This window comes from Centroberyx affinis, unplaced genomic scaffold (assembly GCF_046629955.1).
Source record: "Centroberyx affinis isolate AG114_WGS23_722 - 3 ecotype Tasmania unplaced genomic scaffold, CSIRO-AGI_Caff_v1 ptg000686l_1, whole genome shotgun sequence".
NCBI lineage: Eukaryota > Metazoa > Chordata > Actinopteri > Beryciformes > Berycidae > Centroberyx > Centroberyx affinis.
In genome coordinates this window covers 49387-65104 of record NW_027279307.1, presented here as the reverse complement: position 1 = coordinate 65104, position 15718 = coordinate 49387, and the positions used below count along the sequence as shown (strand labels likewise).

At 42.5% G+C, this 15718-nt stretch overlaps 2 protein-coding genes across 4 annotated transcripts in view; one reads left to right on the top strand and one right to left on the bottom strand.

Moving 5' to 3' along the window:
- tbc1d19 (TBC1 domain family, member 19) overlaps positions 1-8247 on the bottom strand; it is a 24195-nt gene extending 15948 nt beyond the window's left edge. Inside the window, exons 1-9 of one of the 3 annotated variants that reach the window (XM_071519315.1) lie at positions 5550-5702; positions 5304-5376; positions 5109-5154; positions 2847-2922; positions 2598-2672; positions 2183-2246; positions 836-882; positions 594-704; positions 305-377 (exon numbers count right to left, since the gene is read on the bottom strand). In XM_071519315.1, the coding sequence (XP_071375416.1) occupies positions 305-377; positions 594-704; positions 836-882; positions 2183-2246; positions 2598-2672; positions 2847-2922; positions 5109-5154; positions 5304-5376; positions 5550-5645 (661 nt within the window). In that variant the 5' untranslated portion in view covers positions 5646-5702. Of the gene's footprint in view, positions 1-304; positions 378-593; positions 705-835; positions 883-2182; positions 2247-2597; positions 2673-2846; positions 2923-5108; positions 5155-5303; positions 5377-5549; positions 5703-8127 lie in introns of those variants that run through there. The other 2 variants (XM_071519317.1, XM_071519316.1) reach the window with 2 other exon arrangements.
- Positions 8156-15718, top strand: cckar (cholecystokinin A receptor). The gene is made up of 5 exons (XM_071519318.1): positions 8156-8409; positions 9486-9737; positions 12262-12523; positions 12886-13013; positions 13288-15718. The coding sequence occupies exons 1-5, from the start codon at positions 8283-8285 to the stop codon at positions 13884-13886; spliced, it is 1368 nt and encodes a 455-aa protein (XP_071375419.1). The 5' UTR covers positions 8156-8282; the 3' UTR covers positions 13887-15718.

Here is a 15718-nt window from a genome sequence, read left to right as displayed (position 1 = left end):
GACATGAACTCAGTATCTTAAAGCATGGAGGAATTATAGTGGTATCAAGAAAATCAGTTTGTCCTCATTAATAGGCAAATGTATGCAGCAAGGTGCTCCGAAATCTAATCAGATCATCTACTGTATAGGGGGAACCTGTGGTGTAAGTATGAAGTTTGTATGTATTGTTCTATATACGTCTACACACAGACGCCACCATGATGACACAATGTACATAAAAAGTCTTGGTCAAGTAAAACCAATCAGCTGGCTTATTGATTAAGAGGGGTAATGGCGGAGTGTAACTGAATGTTTTTGTGATTACCTGGATGGACGTGAGTGTGGTCATCAATGCCCAACTGCCCAGAGGTCAGGCTCAGCTCTGAGTAGGCCTCTCTCTGCAGGTTGAAAAAAAAACACAGAACACTATAAGCAGAGTTCAAATGAGATTCATCATCTACATCATTATTGGACATTTCAATGTCCTAGAGCAGCTAAATAGAATAGAAGATACTGCTATATGCATTGTATCCAGTTTCAATAATGGACGCAACACCTGCAGGCACACACACACACACACACACATCCAACCAGACCCACCCATGGGTCCCTACCATCTGTGGGACGTCCCTGACATTGAGGGGAACCTGGATGAGGCCCCAGTGGCTCCTGGCGCTGACCTCCTCGCTGCTGTCATGGTTGGGGTTCCGCAGGCTGATTAACACCTAGAAGGGCGTGGGAAATGTAGTTTTAGGAACACTAGATGTCATTCTAGCATTACGACTTCTGCATACGACTTCTGCTTTACCACAAATGAACTTTTTTGAATACTCTGATGGGCAGGGAGTCCGCTTACTTCCAGAAAGTCTTTGGGGGCATAGACGGGCCTGAAACGACTTAAATCTGCAGAGGGAATACAAACACATCAGTGTATCTTAAAAAAAAACACATTGATAGCATCACTTACGGATGACAGTTCTCCAAGTGAAGCGTATACACAATGTTTACATATGCGTGGTTTCAGAAAAGGTTTAACCGCATACGATCTAGACGACACAAACGTATCCAACCATAAACTTCACTTCAACAGCTTGAACCTGAGTATACCTCAGCACCAGACTGTGACGCCACACTTCAGTTTGCGCAGCCAGGCCTGGCGTTGTCTACAAAAGTAATGGAACGGCACAGGACAGCTAACGCACACTGAGCCGGCTTTAAGTGGGACTTCCAGCTGTGTCCACGCAGCGCGGCAGTAAAGTCAAGTGCTTTGTCAGCTGCAGAACGAGGGCACATTAAGGTTTGGACGGACGGACAGACAGACGGACGGACGGACGGTGGGGGTGGAGGGGGGGGGGGATTCAGTTCCGCTCGTTATCACAGCTCAGTCCAAGGAGTCTGGATAGCTTCTATATTCACAGTCCCGAGTGTTTACAGCCCAGCGACGGCACACAATCCTAAATGTTATCATACCCCACTGCGCTCAGATAGCACTGCTAGGACACAAGGTTACACCATGTGCTTTGTACATGAACAGGTCTGAAGAGTGAATGTGGGTTGGTTTGCCAATTTCGAGTCTATAAACCATCACTGAAGACTTAATAGCAGTGGTAAGAGATGCCTCTTCTGGCATCTCATGTTAATATACACTATCAGTCAAAAGTTTGGACACACCTGATTGAATGTTCTATGTTTTTCATCATCTTAAAGCCATTTTGATCTAAAGGCTTCTGCTTAAATGCCTTTCCATCAAGGCAAAGGGCGGCTACTTTAAATAATCTAAAATATAAGATAGTTTTTTAACTCTGTTTTGGTCACTGCATAATTCCATTTGTGTTATTCCATAGTTTTGATGTCTTTGCTATTATTCTAAAATGTGAATAATAGTAAAAATAAAGAAAAATCTGTGTCCAAACTTTTGACTGGTAGTGTATACCAACATTACACAAAAATAATACTGAAATAATAATAGGTCCTGACCCACTGCTCTAACTGGAAGCATGTGAAACAGGATGCTGCTGAAAAAGAGCATGCACTTAAGTAAACCTTCCCTGAATAAATAAAGGTTAAAAAAAACATTAAGCAGTAGATCTAGTTGACAGACTTATTATGCTAATGTAAAAATACACCAGTGCCAGACTGATGCCAAACATTCATCGAGGCAGATTTGTGTGGGCACAACAACCCCTGGATAATGTCTGGAGACCTGGTTCGTCGGTGCCCATCTCGTTCCATTTGTTGGTGAGCTCCTTCTGCTCCGCTGCAGGCCTCTGTGGAGCAGGCAGAAAAACGGCATGTCAACAACTACAATGCATGGAACCAGTATCAAACATGACACATCCAAAATGTGCTTCTTGGGTCACAAAGAAATTCATGTCTGCAAATAAACCAAGTAATTGCACTGATATACAGGATTTCAAACAGCATACTCTTTACTCTACAGCTCAGAACTCAGTCAGCACAAAAAGAACAAAAAGTACAATGTGAAAAATGCTCTAGAAATACCACAACATGGTGAAAAGGGCAATGTGATGAAGGCTGTTACACTACAAAAGATGCTCCCCGAGAGCTTGAGTGCTATTGTAATTACGCTTAGCCTAGACTGAAAACATGTTAGGTACCATGCGAGCCAGAGGGACTCCCAGCTCTGTACACATGCTGTTCAGGCTTTTGAGGATACGCTTCTCCCAGTTGGCCTGTATAAGAGAACACACACACACACACACACACACACTGGGCTTCAGATACCGTGTTACAAATACCTAAGTGGGCCACATCTCTGAATTCAGCAGGCTAGCAAAAAAGACAAGAGTCACAGAGGTAGAAGAAGAACAAGAGAGAGTGATGGAGATGGGAAGAGACAGACTGACCTGTGCCTTGCGCATGTAGGCCAGCGGCTCTTTGAGATGCTCTGCAGGAGCCGCAGGATGGCTGGGGGGCAGTTGGCTAAACCAAGCAAACACAAGAGTGGGGGCAGGGGGTGAGGGGGGTAGATAGGTGGCGGGTTGATCAAGTAAATGCATTAAAATGTTACAGAGACTGACAGCTTTGAGGCACTGAAGGCACTACAAGACAGTTCATATGAGATGGAATAGAAAGTAAGACAAAGTGCCAGATTTTAAACCAGAACTCCATAAAACTGCTTGACAGAATTAGGCTATCGGACTAGAGAATAAAACAAAGGAGAAATGCTGGCAATGAGCCTAATAAAATCATACATTTCTTAAAAAAATAAAAAGCAGTCAGAGCTCAGATGAGTCAGGACTCGTCTGCACCAGATGCAGCACTTGCCTTTTGCCCACCTACCATGCTCAAGACATATTAAATGACTCAAGGTCTCCGTGTGCTACACAACATTCAGCCCAACCTAAACACCTATAAGAGCACACAGGGCTGACTAATGGCCAAAAGAAGGAAGCATTAATCAAAGTTATATGTCACCCTTAGAAAGAAAAACACTAGGCGTCCTATGTTTCAATCTGAGGAAAGTAAAGAGGGTATGTTAGCCTTAAAGACAATACAACTACAGTTGAGGAACAAACACTTTAAAAAACTATTTGCCTATTGATTCTAATAGAGATTCAAACAAAAAAAATGGGCACAAGTCAGGATGACATGGGGTTAAGGTAGATTGCTGTGTAATATTTTGCGCTCTAATGACACCCTCTTACTGTCCGTACCTAAGGTTCGCACTGAATTTGGCAAACGGGCCTTTATGTTCTCCGCCCCTGCAGCCTGGAACCACTTGCAGACAGATTTGCAGCTTGATATGCTGATCCCGATTAGGGCATTCAAAAATGTAGTGAAGGGTTTGGAGGCAAATTCATTTGGAACTTGCACTTGCTTCCTTAGCTAGACCTGTTTCCTCCTGTCTGTCTTTTAGGCATATGATTCTGCGAGTTGCATGTGTGTATGTTTTGTTTTTTACGCGCTTTTAATGTTTGCTTGTATGTTGTTTGAAACTTTGTATTGCTGCTATCTTGGCCAGGGCTCCCTCGAAAAAGAGATCTTGTAATCTCAATGGGACTCACCTGGTTAAATAAAGGTTTAATAAAATAAATACAAAAATATCCCCTAGAAAGCCTGAATTGCAGTGTTCTTTGTCACAACATAAGATAAAAGAAGAATCAAATAACACTGAGAGGTGTAAGTAAAAAAAAAACCATGTCATATATCTTTTAATACCTGAAGGAACGAAACAGGTCAAATGAATAACAGAGCGGTCACAAACTCAATCACAAGTGATGGTTCTTGTCAAAGTGGCTTTGACTGAGACACTTAACCTGGACGGTGAACTGCTCCAGGGGCAGAGCGACCAGCTGAACCTGTTACGACCGCTCTGATGAAACACAGACATGTCTGTGTGTCTCAGAGGACAACGTCAAGTATAACAAATTCTTAAAGCTGCACCAGGCAGCTTTGCAAGTTGGTGGCTCTACCTGTTTGACTACTCTTAACTGTTTGAACATTTTTCAGCTTCAACACCCAGAAATCATGTGACCGGATGGCAGTAAACTGCATACAGCACGCCATGTTTACAAACCCGGCCAGTCTGCCATCACTTTATACCAAAGAATACAGAAGGAGTGCTCACTTGCTGCTGTTCAGGAGACAGCATGTGTCACTTCCAGTGGGCGGAGAAGTGTCTATACTCAACACCAGAATTCAATTTGGCAATCACAGCAAACCTACAGGGTTTCTGGCGGGGGGTACTGACACGATATTGTGATATTGAAAATGTTTTCCAGTGCACATGCATAAGGATGCAGAGGATGCATGCAGCAGCAAGCATCTTCATGCTTTTCGTTGATTGGTCTAGACTTGGTGGGTAAACTAAATTGATTCTTCCTCAGTATCTAACAATCTAATCACCTGTCATTCCAATTAGGGAGATTTGTCAACTTTGCCAAGCACTGTAATTGAAGTGAGAGAGTGATTTGCACTGCAAATTAGATGCAACAACAACACAATGCTTGTGTGTGCTGGACTACTAATGAATAACCAATCATCCACTGTCTCCTGGAATTCATAGGGAGTCAGTATTGAAACATAACAGCTGCCTGTGTGTGCATATGTGTGTTGTGAGGCCTAACACAAATACCATTACGCCACAACGATTAAAGATAACTTACACATGCAGTTCTCTATACACTGCATTCTGTAGCTTTCTTTCCCAGCCTGTAAAACATAATAAAATGCATTATAATAACTAGTAATAACAATGGATTTGTAGTTGCTTTTTTTAATTGTATTACCATATAAATGGCAGAATAGTAAGCTATGATGGTACATATATGCAGGACTGATGATGACATTCATGCGCCCACCTGATGTTTTAAGAAAATTGCGCACGTCCTCTTTAAGAGACTCCAGTTTTATGTCGGGCTGGTGCAAACATTCCTAAATAACATTTGAAAAAAACAAAAGTTAGACATATTGTATCTGGCTTGTACGCTTTTGTTTAAACTAGAAGCACAAAGCCAAATGGTCAGTTGTCCCGGGATAACGTTAACAGCTGACTGAGCTCGGTTAGCCTGCTGCCCCGCATCGCTAGCTAATGCTAAGCTACTCACTTTGGCCTGCCTCTCTATCTGAGAGTGCAAGTGGCTTCCTTTCAGCCGCTGGACGATCTGGGCGATAGTCAGTGATAACTCCGTGCCCTCGTCCATCCTGCCAAAGCTCGTTTTGTCTGGACTACAACGGCACAGCTTCACTTTCTGTATCCATCGAGCACCTGGCGATGCGGCAGCCGGCCCCCCTGCAGAGGTTACTTAGCAACTGGGGACCGTGTGTGTGTGAGTGTGTACAGGAAACATGAACCTGCGACATTGGTTCCTAGCTTTTAGGGTCTCTGCCCCGACAATAAACTGGAGTCAATGTTATAGAGAGGAATCGTACATTTCTTTTTCTGAATGTAAATTGCTCGTAATCATCATTCTGTTTCCTCCACGGCTTGGAAATAAATGGCATTTGTAACTGGAAATTATGACTAATGTTGTTTCTCTGTACCGTCGACTGCTAGTTTCAATTCAATTATAGCAAAGGTGAGGTTTCACCTATATCTCCCCCACTGTTCTGCATATGTTTCCATAATGATTCCACTATTTCACACTGCATATATATTGATAACTTCATATTTATTACGTTGGGTTTTTTTTACCTACATTTATAAATAGCCCACATTTCTAACTAAGCAGTCGTGATTGCTGCTAACATTTGTATGTAACAAATGTAAGTAAATGCAACAATTGTTACATAATCCATACATATTAGTAATCCATACTCTATCTAACTCAATCTAAAATTTCAACTAATACAGTCTACATAACATGGCACCAATATACACTTATAGAAACCCACAATTGTTTACATTTCATGGTATTGCTTTAATTGCTTTTATTCGTTTTTTAGTGTTTTATTGTTTATTTTTATATTCTAATTGTGGTGCAGTTTTGTCCATTTGGAAATCTGCATTCCTCCTAAAAGATAAATTGCCAATTTCAGTTGCCTCATGTATCTACAGTACATTGGGCAAAAGATTGCCCATAGCACATCACCGTCATTAAGGTCATGATAAACAGCCATTATTCTGAGTATTGTGAACGGGCAATTATGTCAACATGTATGGCTAACAACAACATTTTTATTCATGCATTTGCTCCTTATAGCCCATTATGTTATCCACGTTGATTTATTTTCCTCATGCCAGCCTGCATGTATTATGATGTAAAGGCAAACTAGGGTCTTTGTGTTGTCAAAATTATATTCTGTCTTTTCATGTTACACCAAAATTGGTTTCTTAGTGATGTCACAGTGATGCCATAAGGATTCTTGTTGCGTTACAGTCTAGGCTACTCTGTGGGTTATACGGTTTATTTTGTGATGTCATAATGTTAAATGGAAATGCCTCGTGTAATAATAGTGCCATAATGAGAAGCTAAATATCATTATTTTGTCATAATAGGCTACTCATCTGTTGTGTTTAATGAATCATGTTTCATTTGTTGGTGTCATAAATTACAATAGGTATAGTAAAAAAAAAAAAAAAAAGATTTTACCAGTATTACGTCATGTGAATGTGTTTCGCCCCAAAGTGTTTTAATGGGTTCAAACGAGATTATAATGATAGTGTTCTTGGCTCTGCCTCTGGCGACTGAAACTTGTCAATACCGATCCTGAACATGTGACAGACTGCAAAATATTGAATTTGGCGTGTTCTGTGCTGTAATGACAGCCAATCTCTCTCCCATCAGAACAATTACAGTGTGAGGCAATGAACCTCGATATTGCTGCTGACATGCTCCCATGAAATGCCACAGCAGGCGACACCATGCCTTGAAACGCAGCACAGACAACATGGGGATAGATGCAATGCAGTAGAGACACTTTGGTGACAATATAACACTACCGGTAGTATAACTCTCTGACAGCCCGGTTAATTCGTTACACTATTTAATACATTAGTAGGCTACCCGTTACACCCCAAAATTGTTGTTTGCAATTACCTGCCCTATCTTCAAAAATCTCAGTTATCTCTCCTGTGAATGATCAGAGAAACCAAACGACTGATGTCAGTGTTTTTGTCATCCTTTTGCTCGATAAAATCAAAGTGGCGGGGATAGTTCCACCCAGAGAAAGTCAACTGTTCTACCGTTTCTCTTCTAGTTCAATATATGAGGCTATAGTTAAAAAAACTAAAAAAAACAATCCGTGGATGGGGGGTGAGATATCGTTTTTGGATAATTCAACTTAAATCTGGTGGTATTTAGCGTAGAGGGGGTGACAACTTTAGTTTGTTTGGGACCTGTGATACATTACTGTAATTGAATCTGTTATACTTTGGGAAAAGTAACATTACTGCAATCCTGAACTCTATAGACGCCGTGTACCGTATGACTATAGTCTATAGTCGTATTATTACGACTGGGTGTTATTTAAAAAAATTACAAGGTGCTACTGACTGTTCTTGCACAGACTGGAAGGGCGGGCTGAACACTCAAGAATGCGACCCGTCCGCGTGTTCCTCTCACTATATTCAAATACTGATCGGCTGCCACAGCAGGAGCGCACCGGAGCGCACCGCACCAGACCGGGAGCGCACGGAAACCTACAGAGAATATTGTCTAAAGACATTCCTTTCTTCATACTCACCTCGCCTGAGAGGAAAGATACAGTCGGACAAGCTGCTGCTGATCCTTTGGAGCATTTTATTCCAGCAAGAGCATGACCCGTGCTGTTTCTATCACTGATTTCACCTGATTTCTCCACGTGTGGCGATTTAGATTCAGCGCAGGAGAGACAGCGAAATGGAGACTTTTACAATACACGACATGCTCATAAATTCGACCGATTTAAACAAGATTTTATGCAACTTTGGGATCAAGAATATTTCGGAGTGCAAGAGTGAGCAGGACTCCTCACCCGAGCCGAAAGGTATTCACTGGGGGCTTGTTTCTACATGTTTCATTCAGATGCCATAAAACAACAGCCATTCTTTTTAATAAGCCTAATGTCACCCAGTGTATAGGTTTTGTTATTAGTCTAACTTGAATTGCATGACTGCAAACAAATACTGATTTATGTTGAAATTTGTTGTCTTTTAACTCCAAATGTATCAATTTGATTCAAGTTTACGCAGTGAGGCTTTGGGCATTTTTTGCGCCAGTGTGCAGTACGCGTGTTATATAGACTACTATATTTTGCCGTAGGCTATGTCCATAGAGACAGAGATGTCGTCATTATACACTATTGTTTGCCAATGTCAAATGTTCTGAACTGAAATTATAGCTACACTTAATTGGCATATGCTACAGAATTTAACGGCACAGTGATATTTTCTTATAAGTTTATAAACTCTCGTAATCCTATGATAGCATTTAGGAGGATACTATAAAAATATGACAGAAAAACTATAAGTTCCCGCAGGAATATTATAGGCTTTTTATAGTGATACCATAGGAGATAAAACGATACCACTAAATCATACTGTATATTATATTAGACGTATATATTTTGGGAATGTTATGGTGATTTTTGGTTGTATGGTGCAGATGAATCTAAGTACCTTGTAGAATGGAGTGTGTGTGTATGCGTGTGTGTGTGTGTGTGAGAGAGAGAGAGAGAGAGAGAGAGAGAGAGAGAGAGAGAGAGAGAGAGAGAGAGAAAGAGAAAGAAAGAAAGAGAGACAGAGAAAGAAAAAGAAAGAGAGAGAAAGAAAGAGAGAGAGGAAGAGAAAGAAAGAAAGAAAGAGAGAGAGAAAGGAAGAGACAGAGAGAGAGAGGAAGAGAAAGAAAGAGAGGGAGAGAGAGAAAGAAAGAGAGTTTCTCTGACTGGTAGGGTGAGGTTTCCCAAATGAGTGATGACTGTCTTCTCTCTGTTTTACTGTTTCAGTCAAAATGGTATTTAGGCAAACCGGCCTAACCTCACCTCCTGTATGTCTGTCTCTGTGTCTCCTCTCACTGCTGATGTCGTCCTGCGTGTCTTCTTCTTCTTCTTCTTCCTCCTCTCAGACATCAACCAGACCGTGCGGATCTTCCTCTACAGCCTCATCTTCCTCCTCAGTGTCCTAGGCAACAGCCTCATCATCGCCGTGCTGGTGAGGAACCGGCGCATGAGGACCGTCACCAACCTGTTCCTGCTGTCCCTGGCCATCAGCGACCTGATGGTGTCCCTGGTCTGCATCCCCTTCACCCTCATCCCCAACCTCATGAGGGACTTTGTGTTCGGCACTGGCATGTGCAAGCTGGTCATGTACTTCATGGGTGAGTCAGTGGAGAGAATTGCAGGTTTTTGACTTCTGGGCAGCAAACTTGACTTTTTTCGTCCACTGGCCACAATGGCTAGTAGATCCCAAAATCCTCTTTCATTATATTAACAGTCATCTTTAGAATAGAACTGGGCCTCCAAATTACCTGCAAAAGTGACCAGTAGGGTGGACAAACTTACCAGCCACAACCAAACTTGATCAAACTACACATAAGCATCAGAATAGCAGGTATCCTGTGTTACCCCTCAGTGCAATATGGGGGTAAACTAAGGTTTTATGTGCAATGTGATTGTGTGTTCACCCTGTGTATGATGTGTATTTCTCTTTTAAAACAGAGCTGCTATGATGAATAACAAATTTCAGAGAAATCTGACAATAAAGTCCTATCTTATCATATGGTATGGTATCGTATGGTATTGTATGGTATAGTATCGTATGGTATCATATCGTATCGCATTGTATCATATCGTATCGCATCATATTGCATTGTATCCTATCGTATCATAACTTTCCCACCCCAGCTGAGTTGAATGGGTAAAAGTTCAACATTGATGCTCAGTTGCCCACTAATTCAAGGTCATTTCAGATATCCCCAGAGACTTTTACCATCTTTTCCCTGCAGAAAAATGATTTACGTAACAGTTCAACTCTGCATCTCCAGGCTGAATAATTATTTTATGTTGTTTATTGCACTGGTAATTGTATTAATGTGTTGGAGCGAGGCCAAACGAAGTCATCTCAGGCCATGTCCTGCGCAGCGTTCGCATCCCTGTTCCTGTCTCCAGGAATGTAAACTGGTTAAATGATTCCAGGGATTTAATGAGCTTGAGCTATAAAATAAACAAATAAAAAATCCTGGTCATAGTGTATATGAGAGGAAAACAGTCAGTCTGTTGTTGAAAAGTCTCAGATTTACCTGAAGCACCCCACTCCCCCCCAACAGAAATATCCGCAGCATCCGTCCAGAAAATTGACTGCTGGGTTAAGAGCTTTTCTATGTCTGGAAATCTGTGTGAATATCCTTCTGTTTTCCTTTTTTTTTTTTTGTATACAGCCTATGTAATGGCTGTTAATGCCTATTACAGCGTAAACACGATTGGTGCTCAAAGTCGGGTCCAGGAACCCTAGGGTGCCCAGAAAAAATGACAGATGGCGTACTTTTATCGATATTTAATTTTGTCGTTTCATCCAATTATGGTTTCTTTGGGAACATAATTTTCATCCCCGCTGCTTCCTGTCGGTGCGTTTAGCTGTGCAGTGAGATCAGAGCGCTGTCATCCAGGGTGATTACCTCATTTGTCTATACGTAGGATAACCTGTTTATGCGTCTCTCCTCTAGGATCGTACACTGCGATAGTTTGGGTGTATTTATAGGTCTTCTTGTTTGAGTTTGTTAACACTGAGCTGGTAGCAGAGCGGGTTTGTGACGGTCCCACAGTGCAGAACGTCCTCTGTCTCGACTCATCAGTTAAATTCACCGTGACAAATCATTAATGTGTCATGCCATCACAAGTATTACAGTCAATAAAGTGACATGTGGCTAGGATGCCAACCACTGTAAGTGTTACAAAGCCCATGGCTGAGGGATAACATGTTCCCTTAATCTGGCAGAAAGCTGAAGCACAAATCATGCTTGGCCACTTAAGGCCAAGCAGGCCAAACATGATCACCCAATTATTAAGAAATTACTGTTATTTCTATGGTCTGGTGTGGTCAAATCAATACAGTCAGACCTATACATTTGCAATGTAAACCGGTCTGGAGTTGCTCTGAACACAAGAATGACATACTGTTCGAGTTTTATACCCAGATATGCACCTTTATCTCCAGCCATATTTTCCATTTCTGAATTGATTCTCTTTGCACTGAACAGTGATAGAAGTGTGATGTATGTATGTCATTGTGTAGAAATTTGAAAAAAGTTGACTAGTGGAACCCTCAATACCACCCATATTTTCCTTGTCCTAATAGGATGTTTACTAGATACATACATACATACATAGATTTTCAAACACATCTTCATGTATAATGGCTGTCATAAGTGTCATAATTCATAAACTATTTCTCATTACCAAATCTAAGCAATAAGCCATGAGAGGCCGTGCTTCACAGGAAAGAGGAAAGTACAGGAGGTGTTCTGATTAATTATTATTATTATTATTATTAATATATATTTATTCATATACTTATATTTATATTTATATTTATATTTATATTTATATTTATATTTATATTTATATTTATATTTATATTATATTTATATTATATAGAGTTGTACCTTTTATCACTGGGGCTGTACCTTGTTTTCTAATAGTGAATAAATAATATAATTATGATGATGATGATTATTATTATTATTGAAATGTTACTCTTCTGTCAAGCAATATAGTTTCAGTATTTTCAAATGAACAGTTATGTGCTCACAGGAGTGTGTTTATCAGGTATTTTACAAGCGGTTTTGAACGTAACTCTATCTGTTGTCTAAGACATGAGTGACCTGGTCTTGTGTCTGACTGCAGGTGTGTCAGTCAGTGTGTCCACCTTCAACCTGGTGGCCATCTCCCTGGAGCGCTACAGCGCCATCTGCAACCCGCTGACCTCCAGGACGTGGCAGACCAAGTCGCACGCCGTCAAGGTCATCTCCGCCACCTGGGTGGCGTCCTTCATCCTGATGCTGCCCTACCCCATCTCCAGCACCCTGAAGCCCTTCACCCGCCTCAACAACAGCACCGGGCACATGTGCCGTCTGGTCTGGCCCAATGATGTCATCCAGCAGTCCTGGTGAGCTGGGCCGGTGTCCCCTCAGGGTCTCGCTCAGACTGTCTGGTAGAGAAAGTGCCCAATCACCATTTCAGATGGCCCCTTATTGATTTTTCTGATGTCTGGTGCAGCTGGGGAGAGACGGCCACTTGGGGAAACCTGGGATGACACACAACAGTTCTGTTAATCCCAGCAGATCTGACCCTTAGAAATGAACACAAAACAATCAAACCTTCAATTAGTGTTTGTGATCTTCTCTACTAGTAGGAAAGCGCATAGCCATAACACTAAAACACCTAATATTGATTTAGATTAGATTAGATACACTGAATGCTCATTTCCTTTCACTTACTCCTAAGAATTGCTTGGCCTGTCTCTTGCAGGTACGTGTCTCTGCTGTTGCTGCTCTTCCTGATCCCTGGGATAGTCATGATGACGGCCTACGGTCTCATCTCTCTGGAGCTGTACCGGGGCATCAAGTTTGAGCTGACCAGTAGGAAATCCAGCAGAGGTATGAACAGGAAACACAGCAACTGGGCTAGTGATACATTTTCCGTGTTGCTTGACGTATAAGTGGGTGATTTCGTACTAAATTGCCTTTTCGGAAACCCAGCCCTGACCTTTTAGAAAGGTCTACCATTCATAGGTCTTATCTGACACACATGACTCCATCTTCCCATATAATAAAGGCTTTTCTTCTGTATTTTTGCATGCTGTGGATAAAATTGTATCCATCCATTCTTAGCTTATTTTTAATGGTGTTCTCATGGTCCATCCCCTCACAGAGAGGCAACCCAGCACCAGCAGCATCAAGCCAGGTGACAGCGATGGCTGCTACCTCCAGCCATCCAAGAAGAAGAGCATTACGTTGAGTACAGGTAGCATTTCCAACTCCAGCAGCAAGGCCAGGCTGGGCCGTGTTAGCAGCAACAACTCCACGGCCAACCTGATGGCCAAGAAGCGCGTCATCCGCATGCTCCTGGTCATCGTCTTCCTCTTCTTCCTATGCTGGACTCCCGTGTTTGTGGTGAACGCGTGGCAGGCGTTCGACCGCCGCTCCGCCTACCGCCTGACGGGGGCGCCCATCTCCTTCATACACCTGCTGTCCTACACCTCGGCCTGCGTCAACCCCATCATTTACTGCTTCATGAACAAGCGCTTCCGCCAGGGCATTCTGGCCACCTTCACCTGCTGCGACGGTGGCGGCGGCGCGGGCGGCGGCTTCGGCAGGTCGGCCGGAAGCGGGACGGCCAGAGGCGAGGGGCCCGCGGTGAGAGCGCGACCGAAGAGCACCGAGCAGAACGGCCACGCCCAGCCGAGCGGAGGCAGCACGCGCTTCACGTACAGCGGCATCCGCACGTCGGCCTGGAGCGAGTTGACTTGAACCGGATTGATGATGTATGTAAGAGTGCAAAGACTCCAAGAGGAGCTGTGGTGTGTTGTACCATCTTGTTTGTATGTAAGGCCCTCGAAGCACTTGTAGGACTAGGTTACGGCCAAATATGCTGCTTTAGCTTGGAGTGTGACATGACATTGGTACAATAGTTAATGACCGTGCTGCAGAAGTGGTGTAGCTACATTCAGTGCTTTCACAGCCCTGCAGCACAGACAGATTTCACGAAGCCTCCAGAGGTGGGGACTCGAGTCACATGACTTGGACTCGAGTCAGACGCGAGTCATAATTTTAATTGCTTGACACTTGACTTAATGCATGAAGAGAAGACTTGAGACTTGACTTGACTTGGGTTCTGCTGACTTGGGACTTGACTTTGACTTGTACTTTGATGACTTGAAAAGGTTTCTAGAGTCTTGACAAAAGATCTTGTGTTTGTGTAAATGACTTAGATTGAAAGTTATGAGATTTATTCCACCAGACAACCAAATTTTTGTGCCTCAAGACTTGAGACTGACTTGGGACAAAGCAAAGTTGACTTGGTCACACCTCTGGTAGCCTCTTTCTGCTGTCTTCCTGAAGCTTGCAGCATCCAAGCTGCCTCTGTCAAATGCCTGATCAGTACTCAGAGCCTTGTAAGATCTCAAGTCTGACTTAGTGATGAACTGTCCTTTTCTTCATGGAGCAGAATATCTGTCCATGCACTTCATAATTCTTCACTCTCTCTCTAGACACGTTCTAGTAGTTGTTCCTCTGCCACAGTCACTGGTCACTGCATAGGCAATCTGTAACTTTGTACAGATACTAAAATAGTCCTTGCACACAAGTCATAGCGGTTGTTTTAATCTCCCTGGAGTACCAGGTGGGTGGGGTTTGCCACATAGGACTCCACAATGAGTGCCAGAAAGTTTAGACTACATGAAAGATACTTTAGATTACTTGTGTGATCCTCAGCTTTGCTTCAATTTTAAGAATCATCCCGGTGTGGTAAACCCCACCCATCTGGTGCTCCAAGAAGGTTAAGACAAACGTTACAGATTATTTGCAAAAGCTTCTGGTGGTATGCCTCACTTCTTTAAGATGCCATGGCAGACAAATTCAGTCATGTTTGTAAATAGACATTCATTATCCGTCTTCAGCGGCCTCTGCCGATCACACTGTACCTTAACCTTGTTCAGTAGCTTCAAAACAATCCTCTAGTGCAAACACTTCTGTTCTCGCCCTTGACCCAGTGTGTATGCTTTCATGGTTGTACTGTGTGTGCTATGGGAAATGGAGAAGCCTTATCACTCGGTGGGACTTTTGACACCTGCTTCCCCTCTTTAAAGAACAAATTCCCAGCATTGCCTGTCCGTCTCAGCTGCTTTCCATTGATTCATATTGTAAAACACAGCAGCTAATGTAGCAATTTGTTTTCATTTTGTTTCCTTGTTGCAATGTAATTATATGACCTTACTATTGCTCCGTAAATCGTTACTTATGTTTGAAACAAAATTGAAAACTCATCTTTTGTGTTACTGTATGATAATGTAACTACTTTGACAACAGTCTGTCAGTTGAACCTGTGGGCCAGTGTGTTCCCAGACGTTCAGCTCATACTATGCTATCCTGTCACGCATCAAAAGTCATCTGTTGAAGGGAGAAGCTGCATAATCTCAGTTGTTTTGCTGGTTTGTCATATACAGCTGGAAGTGTCCTGAAAATGCTCTTATACTAACAAACAGTATTGTGTTCTCATGGTAATGTATACACCCACAGCCCATCCACATAGCCCATCTATGAATAATCAACATCTGGTTGCCCAAATAAAGACCTTTACTTCA

Excerpts from the sequence above, each read along its gene's own strand:
- cckar (XM_071519318.1), top strand. The coding sequence starts at position 8,283 with ATGGAGACTTTTACAATACACGACATGCTCATAAATTCGACCGATTTA. Across the intron at positions 8,410-9,485 it reads CTCCTCACCCGAGCCGAAAG|ACATCAACCAGACCGTGCGG; the intron begins GTATTCACTGGG and ends TCCTCCTCTCAG. Across the intron at positions 9,738-12,261 it reads GCTGGTCATGTACTTCATGG|GTGTGTCAGTCAGTGTGTCC; the intron begins GTGAGTCAGTGG and ends GTCTGACTGCAG.